Below are 13,561 nucleotides of genomic sequence, written 5' to 3' on the forward strand. Positions count from 1 at the left end.
GTCCACCTGGCCCGGGCCAGCCACATAGCGGCAGTGGTGACCGGTCTCCTTGGTGCTGAACTGTGAGGTCTGAGGCTGTGGGAATAAAGACACAACATTCTCCTGACTGAACGTGGTAACTGGTCTCAGGAAATCTCTACGATGGTCTCAATACTGGCGTTCCTATTTTTGTTTCTTTATAAAAGCATGACGTGAAAAATAAACTCGTCTTCCCCACATATGATCAAACATCCTTTTTCCCTTTGTTTTATAGGAGAAATCTATCTGTTCTGCAAAGGAGCAGATTCTTCGATATTTCCCCGAGTGATAGAAGGCAAAGTGGACCAGATCCGGGCCAGAGTGGAGCGCAACGCGGTGGTGAGATGAGGCTGGCGGGGGCGGCATGCACATCCCAGCTGGGGGGCCGGGTGGGGGGCAGCCTGGCTACCAGCGTCCTTTTCTGTCCCCTGAGGGATGCACTCTGAAGGCCACACGTGGAATGGAAACCCGTCAATGCTAGGGCTGCGTGTGCTTCCATCGTTGGGGGCTAACCTGGTGGCTAGGCTGGTGGTTAAGGGATCAGGATTATAAGCAGGTCTGTGGGGATTGGGGGGGGTCCTGAGGATTTCTGGTGATTCTCGTCAACACAGTGAAGTCCCTTTCCATGGTGACATACCCAGCGTGGCTCCCCGCACTCCCGTTCTTAAGGGCACCACTCCACCTGTCCCACATGTCCCGCAGTGTGTGCAGTTCGCCAGTTTGCCTGAGCCCCCAGCCTCGTCCGCTGGCACCTCCCCTGCCTCCGGTGCAGGAGGGCATGTGCCTGACTCGAGACCATCCTGCTCTCCACACCAGACCCGAAGCCAGGGACTGTGGCTCCTCACAGCCTTGTCCTACTGCTGCAAACCACAGGATTTAATGTGTAACGGTCGTTATAAACCAAGGAGGGTTTGGCCACAGAAATCTCGGAATACGGGTCGGGAATCATCCACCTTGCATCAGGCTGTTCGGGCCATTCCTGCCCGCGGCAGCTGCTACACACTTGGTGGGGTGTGTGGGTGCCCACTGACACCTGCTGGCCAGGTAAGGAGCTGCCCTGAACCAGCAGGGACCCTTAAGGACGTGCACGTTGGAGATGATTGAGCCTTGGTGTACAGGACAGTCACGGTCACTCAACCCCCTGCCCACGGAGGCAAGGGTTCTATTCGCGAATGGAGGGCTTCTGTGAAGTGCCGTGAGGGCACACACGCAGGTGCAGCCATCTCTGGGTTTTGAGTGTCAACACGGGTGTGCCAGGTTACTCCCGGGGGGGTGGGCAGCGCCATCTGCGAGTCACTCTGGCACTGGGTCTGAAATGACAGGTGGCCTGGCTCCTGTGACAGAGGCTAGGATACCGACCATGCTCGGACGACCCCAGCTGTTGAACAGGTCTGGGCCTATCTGTGGTCCACAGAGACCCAGGCCACTGCCCAAACTCCAGGGTCTGTGCCTAGGATGCTGAGAGGATGCTCCCCGCCCCTCTGGGGTCCTTTGTCCACCCCTCCCCTTCCCTCAGGGGACCACCGTGTCCACCCCAGGACTCTGTGTGTTCCATGAGAACAGCTGCTGGGTGCACCTGAGAAGCACGCTGACTTTGAGGCAGCGTTTCCTGGTGCCTGCTCCTGTGCACCGCGTGCTGGCAGCACAACTTCCTGGTCCTTGAGGCCCCTGACGATCACAACTGGCTTTAAACTCTCCTCTCCACACTCTAATAACCTCGCATCTGGCGCCAAAGGTCGCACCAGGCAATCTGCCGCCGCATCTCGTGACCTCCTCCCGAGTGGCTCCAGGACCCACAGTGCCCCGTGGCAGTGCTGGAGCTTCTCGCCAGGACCTGTCAGACGGCTCGGCCCAGGTGCTCTGTCCTGCGGCTCCTGTGTGCCCACTGCCCTCCCTGGCGGCACGGCGACCGGATGCAGGAAGGCCTCTCTGACACACACGTGGCCTGTCCACCTGTGAGGCCATTACAGGAAGCAGCTGCGTGTGTGCGGCGTGGACCGGCATTTCCTTTCACTGGAGGGGCCGCTGTCAGGGTGGACACGTTCTCTGTCTGCATCCCGTGGCCCTCTTTTGTGGCTGTGTCGGGCTGGCGGCGATGGCGGGCTCTGGCGCGGCTGCGTCACACCGCCTCAGGATGCTCAAGCCTCCTGGGTCTGGGGGTCTGTGGTTCTTAATCAAGCTGGGAAGTTTCTCAGCTGGTAGGTCTTCAGATGCCTTTTCAGCGCCTACATTTCAGGAACTGCAGCCGTGTGGGGTTGCGGGCTCTACACCGTTGCCAGGCTCCCTGGGTCTTTTCTTTTGAAAACGTCTTCTGTTTCATTCTGGGTACCTTCTGCCACCCCGTCTCCACGCCATGCCTCTCACGTGCTGTATCTCGTCGGCCAGCAGCCCCGGGGGGGGGGGGGGGGATATCCACCCCAGACACCAGGACTTTCTGTCCCCTGCATGTCTGTATTTAACTTCAGGACGTGGGATCCCTGGGTGGCTCAGCCGTTGAGCACCTGCCTTCAGCCCAGGGCGTGATCCTGGAGACCGGGGATCGAGTCCCATGTCGGGGTCCCTGCATGGAGCCTGCTTCTCCCTCTGCCTGTGTCTCTGCCTCTCTCTCTCTCTCTCTGTCTCTCATGAATAAATAAATAAAATCTTAAAAAAAAAAAAATCTTCAGGACGTGTGTGACATGACGTGGTAGCTTTTTTTGTTTCTCTGCTCGTTCTGCCCTCGGAGCTACATGGTTAGCGTCCTTGCGATGGGTGATGCTCTCTGCTCTCTGCCCTCTGCCTGCTGGGGGACTTTGACTGGACTGGCCCGTGGAATCTATCTTGCTGGGCTCGGGGTCGCCCTGTGTTCCCATCAGGCACCAGTTTGTCCTGTTTGGATGGTGGCTTTAGGACATGTCAGGTGGGTCCAGGGTATCACTCGGGGGAGCGAGTTCCTCCTCAGTCCAGAGGAGAAGGCCCTGTGAGCCATGAGGTCTGTAGCCTGGCTTCTGGGACAGCACCATCCCCTCTACCTCCTGATGGCTTGTTCCCAGGCTGGGGAACCCCTCAAATGCCCACCGGCCCTCTGGAGATGCCAAGGGGCTGCCAGGAAACCCCAACCCCAGGTCTGAGCAGGGGCACCTATAGGGTCACTGGGTTTGGGACTTGACGTTAAGATGATCATGGAATTTCAGCAAGTTGTAAAGATTGTGCAGATGGTGCTTTGTACCCTCCCCCATGACCATTAGGGTTGTTTCCACCTTGAAGCCGTCAGGAATAAACCTGCGTGAAACCTGTGTCCCGGTTCTGTGGACATACGGTCTTGTTTCTCTGGGGTGAACGCCCAAGAGCATGATGTAAGTGGCACTGAGTTTTTTTAAGAAACTCCCACCCATTTTCTGGTGTCTGTAGCCAGTGCCTCTGACAGGCAGGTGGTGGCTGAGCCTGCCCAGGCCACTGGCCCCAGTGAGCTCTTGTGTGCTCTGGTGCCATCGGCAACTCGTCCCTACTTGTGTTTTGCCAACTTTCTAAGACAATGGTGAGATTTTTGGTTTGGTTTTTAGGTTGAGTTTTGAGAGTTCTCTAGATGTTTAAGATGTGAACCCTTCATCATACCTGTGATTTGCAAATAGGTTCTTTCATTTCTGCTGCTGCTTTCATCCTCTCCACAGGGCACTTTGCAGAGCAAACGGTTTTAATTCCAAGGACGTCTGTCTTGTGCATTTTCCCTCGTGCATCCTGCGATGGAGTCACACCTAGACTCTTTATCGCCATTGGGTACTGAGTGCTCTCTTCTATCTTCCCTTATGTTTTACCTTTAAGTCTGAGATCCATTTTGTTGTTGTTGTAAATACACATAATTTGCCTGGTGGCCGTCATAAGTGTGTAAATCATTGGCATCAACTACATTCGTCCTCCAGCCATCACCACTCTCTGTTGCCAAGTTTCTGTCACAAACAGAAACTGTACCATGAAGCAAAGTCTGCCCCTTCCCCGCTCTGCCTGGACCCGCCAACCTCTGGTCTCCCTTCTGTCCCCGCACACCTAGCCGTCTTGGGTATCTCTTGTATGTGGGATGATACGATATTTGTGCTCACGTGGCCACCTTCTCTCACCTCACAGAATGTCCTCCAGGCTCATCCAGGTGTAGCTGCACCCAAGCTTCATGCCCTTTACAGTGCAATAATACTCCTTGGGATGGATTCGCTGCATGGGCCACATCTTGTCCATCTGTCTGTTGATGCACACACTGCTTGTCTCCACATTTTGGTAGCTAGGAGTAGTGCTTGTAGGAAGCCTGTTTGGGACCCTGCTTTCAGTTCTGTGGTCGTGCACCTGGGGATGGAATTGCCAAGTCACGCAGGGACCCTTGACGATCCACCAGACTGTTTCCTACAGGAGCTGCTCTATTTCACATTCATGCCAGATATGCATGAGGGTGTCAGCTTCTCTGCATCCTCACTGATGTGCGTTAGTTTCCATGGTTTTATAGTCCTCGTGCTGGGTGTGCAGCGGCATCTCATTATGGTGGTGATTTGTATTCTCTTAATGGCCACAGCTGCTGAGCACATTTTCTGGTGCTTCCTGACCACTGGGAGGTCTTTGCAGAAATGTGTATTCAGATCCTTTGCCCACTTTAAATTGGGCTGTTTTTTTTTTTCTTGTTGAATGGTAGGAGCTCTTTATATATTCTGAATCCTAACACCTTAACAAGAATGTGATTTGTGACCATTTTCTCCCATTCCTATTGGCTGTGGCCTCACTCTCTTGATAGTGTCCTTTGATGCAGAAATTTTAAGATTTTAATCAAGCCCAGTTTATCTCCCATTTCTTTTGTTACCTCTGCTTTTACTGTTACATTTGTAAAACCATTGCCAAACCCAGGATCAGGAAGATTTTCCTGTGTTTTTTTCTAAGAGTTTGACAACATCAGCTCTTACCATTCGAGTTACTTTTATAAGTGGTGTGAGGAGGGGTCCAGCCTCAATCTTCGTGGGTAGATGTCCAGTTTTCCCAACACCACTTTTTTTTTAAATTTTTATTTATTTATGATAGTCACACACAGAGAGAGAGAGAGAGGCAGAGACACAGGCAGAGGGAGAAGCAGGCTCCATGCACCGGGAGCCCGACGTGGGATTCAATCCCGGGTCTCCAGGATCGCGCCCTGGGCCAAAGGCGGGCGCCAAACTGATGCGCCACCCAGGGATCCCTAGTGTTGGATTTTATCAGATGCTTCTTCTACATCACTTGAGATGATTGTGGGGGGCTTGGTCATTCTCTCCTGTGTCTCAGGGACTGATTTTCCTGGGCTGAGTCCTCCTTGCCTCCTTGGGGTAAATCCACTTGGTCGTGCTGCATAATCCTTTAGGTGTGCTCTTGCACTCAACTTACTTGAGGACTTTTCATCTGCATTTTTTGGGAAGGATATTGCTCTTTAATTTTCTTTTCGTGTAGTGTCCGTGGCTTTGTTGGTATAGTGTGGTCTCCTATACAACATCTAGGGTTTGGGTAGCACTTAGCAGGAGGAATCAGGAAAAGTATTTCTATTCCCTGACTCCACAAGTGGAAGCCCCATACCTCTTTTTAAAAACAAGTTTGTTTTTTTTTTCATTTCTGAAAGCTCTGCTTCCCTTCCCACCAACTCTTGGAAGAGCTTCAAGGACAGTAGGAGACATTCACCTCTGTGACTGCGTCCTTCAGCCACATCTGGAGGTCTGAGAAATAGCGAAACATGCGAAGCTTTCTCTGGGCAGTTACAGGAAATTTGAACTCACATACGAGAAAATCTTTTAAAAAACTCCTACACACCAGTATCCTCCCAGAATTTGGACTGATTGCATAGGAGGACTCTGGGTCTTTTCCTAGGATTAGTTGAGTCAGGGCTGAGACAGAGGGGAGGTCATCCTTAGAGCATCACTCAGACCTTTGCGATGGTTTAGATGGTTTGCCTCATCCAGACAGGAAGGGCACTTTGACTGATGGAATTAAGTGCTTCATGTGCGGCCCTCGAGCTCAATGGCGCCTTGCTGGCTGGGGGCGTGTGCTCTGCATGGTGACATCCAGAGTTACAGTCGCAGTGAATCCACTGTTGTTGGATCCTTATTTCTCTGTCCCGTGGACGCAGTATGTTTGATAAATAACTGAGCAGTTTTTCTTTGGTGGGTGCTAAGTAAGATCAAATGGTATCACAGACTTCCCACGTAAAAAATGTTACTTTAGAAACATCACTTGATATTTACAGTGAAATTTCTAAATACTGTCCGAAGAAAAATTTAACCCTTCATTTGTCAAAATAAAAGAACAAAGTTTTATATTTTCACAGCCCTGATTTGTATTATTGCCATGCTTACCTGTTTGGAATTTAGTAATCTATAATGATTGTATATTTAATGTGCATATAAATAATTCAGATATAATGGCAATCCTTTAAGGGTTGATTGCCTGTTAATTCTGCAGTCAGTTTGAATGAAAGAGAGGGGATATTGAGAAAGCTCATGACAGATAAAATTCCAGGGGAGTGACACTTGGATTTACGTTAAACGCTGCGCTGTCTCCCGCAGGAGGGGCTTCGAACCTTGTGTGTTGCCTACAAAAGGCTCAATCCGGAAGAATATGAAGGCATTTGTACGCTGCTGCAGGCTGCCAAAGTGGCACTTCAGGATCGAGAAAAGAAGCTAGCAGAGGCCTATGAACAAATAGAGAAAGACCTTGTTCTGCTGGGTGCCACGGCTGTCGAGGACAGGTAGAGTCTGCGCCGTGCCCCATCAAGGCGGTGGTGGTGCTGAGGCGGCGGGGCCTGCGGGGTGCAGTGGGACTGACTGCCACACCTCATGTCCTCACGTGGACATGCATCTGCAGCAGGACACGACAGGCCTCAGGGTGGTGTTCCCCAAGGTCGTGCCTGGACCGTGTTTTACTGCCGTGAATCAGGACCAGATGGTTGTCTCGTTCATAACGCGTCATCAGTAGTCAAGAAACAGTCATTCATAAACCATTCTTTAGCATTCAGTCAAGAATTGATTCTGCTCCTAAAATTTGTCAGCAGCCCTAAGTTCACGCATAACATTTTCGATGTGAACGTACTCAGTGTCATTTCTTGTTGAAGAAACTTAAAACTGTGAAGTAGAATATCGCAGAAACTATGACTAATGACTGGTTACGTTACCAAATGTGTGTCTCCTGTGCTCCGAAGCCACAGCCGCTCACCTGCCACCATTATGTGTGGAGCCTGGAAGGGAGTTCAGGCCTCGTGCACTAACACACGGGTGCATGTCATTCTTATGACTTGAGAGCTTGGAGAGAAAGGAAAAGAAAAAATACCCCCATTTAATAGAATGAAGCAGACACTTGAGGGCATTTGCTAAAGATTTATTTCCTGTAAAGTTTCAGAGTCTTTAAGGTATAAATGAACCTGACTGTTAAGTCCTTACTGGAAACCCACACTTCCCAGTATCTTTAATGACCAGTCTTTGGCTTCCCAACCTCGATAGGGTGTCGGGTGACATGTCTGACACTGCTGTGTCTAGAAGTCCTGTCACTTCGGCCAGATGGGGGCCCAGGTGCCAACACAGGAAGCATAGCTTGCACTCGGGATGGGCCTCAGACTGCGAAGCCATGGCCACTGAGGGTCCCCTGGCCAGGGGACCTAGAGAGGGACATATGGTGCATTTGCCTGGAGACTGTCCTCGAAGGAGGTGCAGGGAGGGGAAGGTCTAATTGGGGGAGCTGTGCCCGCACACCCTCCTGAGGGTTGAGGGAACAGATCCACTCAGAGGGAAGTCGAGACCTCGAAAACAGAAGTGGCCTGGGGCAGGTGGGAGCCAGCAGCTTTGAAGTGATAATACTCGGTCACAGATCATTTTCCTGAAACCCCAGAATATTTCTGCAGACTGAACCTTTCTGGCCTCGGTTTCAGAAAAGTGGAAAGTAGATGAAATTGAGATGTTTTCTGTGTCTCTCGAATGCCGAGGTCATTGGCTTGGGGCTATACTGAAGAGGCCCACCCCAAGTCTCATTGGGTCGCCCCAGTTAGGACCTGAACCCGCCAGTACCGGACAGGAGCATGGCACACTATGGCACACTGCCTGCCAAAAGCAGGCAGGACTTTACAGAAAAGACTTTACAGGACTGTAAAGTCTGGAGAGAATGTAAGTCCCACATGAGGCAGACGTGGCTTTGATACAAGGCCTCCACACACGGCAAGGCAACCTGAGCAGTGTGTGAACTGCTCGTCCGTGTGCGTGCTGCTGCATGCCCACCATCTGGGTTTCCCATACCTCAGATGGGGTTGCCGATGGAGCCTCATCCCACGACCTTCGGTGGAGGCAGAGTGCTTCCCAGCATCACACGTGTGGAGAGCCCAGGGTCTGTGTCGGCAGGTGGTGGAACACAGCTGGCTGTCCCGTATCTTACCTGATTTAGAGGTGCCTGGGCTCCAGTCTGTAAGTGTCAGATTACAGCAGTTGATGCAAAGGAAAGCACAGCGAGTACTACAGATCACCTGTTTTCCCGATCCTATCTTTCCCTGGTTAAGACGGTTTGTGGTCGCTCCTGTGGTTACTTAAAATCCTCTACAAGTCAGGGGTCCCAGCTAGACAGAGCAAGCGTGCTCACCAGGTGTCGAGTATGCAAGACAGACACTTCTTACTATTACACGTTTTCCCATAAGAAGTGCTCTCCTGTGAACAGTTAACATGTAACCATAAAAACTCCAGGTGCTTCATGGTAAGATTGCGAGGTAGTGGCATGGTGATTTTTAGTTTGAGGGAACAGAAACAATTTCATAGCTCACAAATTTTTGAGATTCTTTGCTTTGATTCACTTGTGTCACACCCAGGATTGTGTGTCTCATTTCTGCTCTGCTCAGGCTCCAGGAGAAAGCTGCTGACACCATAGAAGCTCTGCAGAAGGCCGGGATCAAGGTCTGGGTTCTCACTGGGGACAAGATGGAGACAGCAGCTGCCACCTGCTATGCCTGCAAGCTGTTTAGGAGGAACACACAGCTGCTTGAACTCACCACGAAGAAAATTGAGGAGCAGAGTCTACACGACGTCCTGTTTGAGCTGAGCAAGACTGTCTTGCGCCATAGCGGGAGCTTGACAAGGGACAACTTCTCAGGGTAGGCAGTGCCCCCATCCCACCACAGAAGGGCTGTGTGACTTCGGCACCCCTGCGGGCAGCCTGCCTGGTCTGTCCCCGGGGGTCCCCACGGCATCAGTGTGTCAGCGGTGAACCACGGAATTGGGCCAGAGTCGTGTCTTTGCAGCAAGTGTGATGTGTCTTTTTGCATAAGATGTGTGTGTGTGTTCACTTTTAAACTGCTGCTTATGGGTGCAGGCTTGACTGATTAATAAAATACTAGGGTTGGGATTGTTCTCATTGGCTGATGAGGCACTCAAGGGCTGTATTGCGGATTCCTCTGGGTGTCTGTCAGTGGAGACAGAAATATTAATAATGCATGATTATTTCTCTGTTGAGACAGAGCCGGATATGCCCATGATTGTTTTTCCCAAGAACATTCAGCAGTTTTCTCACATTTTATTAATGCTGTCCTTGCTGGTATCAGATGCATGATCTGAGGTTAAGATTTCATGGGAATCATTTTAGATTTTCATTAATGTAGTAAAGCAAAAGCAGCTCTCTCATCCTATGCAAATGTTAGATTATTCATAAGGAGTGGGAGATGCTTCCCTTCACCGATCTGCAGGATTCCTCTGGGGGATTAGAGATGATCTTGTAATTTTGAAACCCAGCAAAAAGACATATGCTGACCGCACTCTTTCCAACGCACGCCCTCCAGCAGGATGCCCCATGAAGGTTAGCTGCAAGCCTGCAGCCCGAGGCTGGTTACCATGGCCAGGCTTCACAAGTAAAGACAGCTCTACAGGCCGCAGGCACATGTTCCCCATCTGTTGTGGAGAAGTACTAGAATCTGCACACAAAACCACTAGAACTGTGTTTTCTCTGCTTCGGTGGCATGAGATTGTGTTGTTAAAACTCAGTTTCAGGGGATGTCTGGGTGGCTTAGCAGTTGAGCATCTGCCTTCAGTTCAGGGCATGCTCCCAGGTTCTGGAGATCAAGTCCTGCATGGGTCTCCCTCTGCCTATGTCTCTGCCTCTCTCTGTGTGTGTCTCATGAATAAATAAATAAAAATCTTTAAAAAAAAAAAAAAAAACAAACCTCCATTTAGGGATGACTGGGTGGCTCAGTAGTTGAGCATCTGCCTCTGGCTCAGGGCATGATCCCGGGGGCCTGGGATCAAGTCCAGCATCGGGCTTCCCACGGAGAGCATGCTTCTCCCTCTGCGTCTTGTGAATAATAAATAAAATCTTTAAAAAATAAAAATAAAAAATAGAACTCAATTTAAAGTGTGGTAGAGGGTGTCACATCCAGTGCTCTAAAGACTGTATTGATAAAGCTAGGAACCCCAGTTTCTTAATTCCCTGATCATCAATCTATAGCATCTGTAGACATCCCAAAAAATTACATAGTCTTTTGAAGTCTGTGGACTTAGCTACTGAGTAACCTCTCTGGTTTGTGTAACTAAACAGACTGTCTGCAGACATGCAAGACTATGGCTTGATCATTGATGGAGCTGCGCTGTCTCTGATCATGAAGCCCCGAGAGGACGGAAGCTGTGGCAACTACCGAGAGCTGTTCCTGGAGATCTGCCGAAACTGCAGCGCTGTGCTCTGCTGCCGCATGGCACCCCTGCAGAAGGCTCAGGTCAGGCCTGCCCCGGCCTCCACAGGCCCTGGGATGGGTGGACACCCAGAGCCTTGGCGTAGTTCTGACAGCCTCTACTTTTCTCTTTTTTAAATCCAGCAAGGCACCACCTTTTAAAACTAGAAGCAGGAATGGCAGGCATTAAACATGGATCTTACTTGGCTGGTTGTGGTTAGTTAAGAGTTGTCTGAATCACGTGGACAATCGTCCCAGTGGAGGCTGGGAAGCCTGGCCCTGTGTGACTCTTGTGAAATAAAACCACATCACAGAGGTATAACCTCATCTATAAGCATCTGTAGGAAAATCTGTCAGAAAGACAGAAGGGTGCAACTGCTTATTAGGTACCTGCTGTTGTTAGGGAGACAGACACAGTTAACCCACTCGACCTATGGAAGGATTCTGCTGTATGAGTGATGTCATGCTAATTGTACAGAGAAGAGTAAGACCCAGAAAATTGGGGCCACTTGTCTGCAGGATGTGCTTGGAAACTCCAGTCCCAGCATGGCTTCTGGCCTGTAGGACTCCAGACTCCTGTTCTCCTACCACCACATGGTCCACTGGGGACACACGGAAGACATATTTCTTTTCGGTATTTTGTAAAGTGTTATAGAAGACACATGTAAGCACGGGGTCCTACTGGTGTCAGTAAACCTATAGTATGTCTCCCTTTGTCCAGCCACATTTTAGATCAATTGCTCTTCAATTGTTTATGAAAGAAATCTGTCACTTCTCAGCTGACCAAGGGACCAAGGGTTGGGGTAAAACACTGAAAACTACATGTGAAGAGCTCGTTTCTAGCATTTGTAGCACACCACGTGTGTGTGGCACAGCAGAGCCTCTAGAGGTACCAGGACCCACCCCCGATGGGCACCCATGAGACCCAGGAGCATGGCTGCGGGGCTGCCCCACCCCCACACCCCCTGCCGTGTCTTCTGTGTCCTACTTCACATAAATCTCGTGTCACCACGTCCAGGAGGACAACTCAGGACTTTATGTTCTGTCTTCTACCATGTGTTCCATGGTCCCTTTTTTTTTTTTTTTTTTTCAGTTTTTAACGGACTTTCACAAATGTTTACACATATTAGCGTTTCAGACTCTCATCTCGAAGCAGCAGGCAGTCCACACGCCACTCCTCATCTTTTCCATCTTCCACCCTGAACCGTGGCACTTAGACACATAGACGGAGAAAAAGTTTGCAAAGAAATGCATACTTGAAATTATTAATTGTATCAAATTGCCAGGTAGGATTTGCACACGTGGCAAGTGCGAGGATTAAAAAAGCAGGAGCGCTGAGGAGGGCACTTGACAGGATGAGCACTGGATGTTATATGTTGGCAAATCAAACTTCAATTAAAAATATATATATATATGAATGAAAAAAAATAGCAGGAGAAGTAGCTCAGTGCTCAGCAATGGATGCTCAACACCACCTAGCGTGTCTGGTAGCCAAACGTGCTGTTCAGGTGCTCCCCTAGGTTTACCGACCATCTGCTGAATCTGTGTGTGCTGCGGTAGCTGACGGCTGCTTCCTTCATGTCGTGTTTCACCAGCCTTTCTCAGTCTGTTGCCTATAGTCACTCTAGCTGCCTTCTCTTGACTCTGTTGTACTTCCAGCATGAGAGGATCCATCCCGTGTGCAGAGCGGCTTGAACGGAGGAGGGCCACACCAATCAGATCACTGTCCCTTTCTCCTTGACTGACTTGACATCTGTGTTCTTTCTAGTTAGTGAATAATCTGTGCAGATGGAGAACAGAGAAGATAAATGCTACGTTTCTTTATTTTCCAGATTGTTAAATTAATCAAACTTTCAAAGGAGCACCCCATCACGTTAGCCATTGGTGATGGCGCCAACGACGTCAGCATGATCCTGGAGGCGCACGTTGGCATTGGTGAGCCATCTGCGCCTGGGTGCCCATGAGGTGGGGAGGGGAGGCAGTGGCGGGACCCGCCACCTTGTTGGTGGTGCCTTGTCTGCTCCTGGCTGCTTTCCCCCCCAGTGCTGAGAGTGGGTCTCCTCCCACAGGTGTCATCGGGAAGGAGGGTCGTCAGGCTGCAAGGAACAGCGACTATGCAGTCCCAAAATTTAAGCACCTGAAGAAGATGCTGCTTGTTCACGGACATTTCTATTACATCCGGATATCTGAGCTCGTGCAGTACTTCTTCTATAAGGTAGGAGGGTGTCCCTGCTGTGGCCGCAGGTGGTGTGCTAAGTGCTCCACAGTGCAGCAAGGGGCAGCTCAGGAGGGGACACAAGTGGCCGACAGGGAGGTGGTACCATGCTGCCCCCAAGACAGGAGGTATGGCCCGCCTTGTGCACAGATTCGATGGGGAGCCCGGAGGAACCTCGCCATCATCACGTGATTGAGAGAAGGCAGTTCTTCTGTGAGTCCTGGAGATGATTCATTGATCATGCTCAGGCCACGCAGAGTCCCTGGACGCCATCCGCTCACAAGGCAGTGTGCCTGGTAGTGCCATTAAAACAGGAGCAGACTTTAAAACCTGTCACCCACGCTTCTGAGAACGGGGCACTTTGGGGTCACTTCCTGCAGATATGGTGTATTACAGGGACAGCTGAGGAGGGGAGACACCTCTCACAGCACACTCTTGGACTAACTGGCATGTGGCTTGCCTTTCAGAATGTCTGCTTCATTTTCCCTCAGTTTTTATACCAGTTCTTCTGTGGATTTTCACAACAGGTGAGTCCTGCTGACTGGAGTCAGAAGCTTCCCGGGCCTTAACTCCCTTCCCTTTGGGGTGGCTTGAAGGGGCGAGCAGGCTATAGGGATAATTAGGCTATAAGAGGAGCAGGCTACAGGGATGAGTAGGCTATAAGGGGA

At 50.5% G+C, this 13,561-nt stretch overlaps 1 protein-coding gene across 7 annotated transcripts in view; it reads left to right on the plus strand.

The window, feature by feature from the left end:
* Positions 1-13,561, plus strand: part of ATP11A (ATPase phospholipid transporting 11A) — a 128,868-nt gene that overhangs the window by 95,585 nt on the left and 19,722 nt on the right. For all 7 annotated transcript variants that reach the window (XM_038570085.1, XM_038570081.1, XM_038570082.1 and 4 more), the window contains 7 exons: positions 254-357; positions 6,558-6,739; positions 8,864-9,115; positions 10,549-10,723; positions 12,511-12,613; positions 12,748-12,893; positions 13,361-13,420. In XM_038570085.1, the coding sequence (XP_038426013.1) occupies positions 254-357; positions 6,558-6,739; positions 8,864-9,115; positions 10,549-10,723; positions 12,511-12,613; positions 12,748-12,893; positions 13,361-13,420 (1,022 nt within the window). The remainder of the gene's footprint in view (positions 1-253; positions 358-6,557; positions 6,740-8,863; positions 9,116-10,548; positions 10,724-12,510; positions 12,614-12,747; positions 12,894-13,360; positions 13,421-13,561) is intronic.

The sequence above is a fragment of the Canis lupus genome, chromosome 22, assembly GCF_011100685.1.
Source record: "Canis lupus familiaris isolate Mischka breed German Shepherd chromosome 22, alternate assembly UU_Cfam_GSD_1.0, whole genome shotgun sequence".
Classification (NCBI taxonomy): Eukaryota; Metazoa; Chordata; class Mammalia; order Carnivora; family Canidae; genus Canis; species Canis lupus.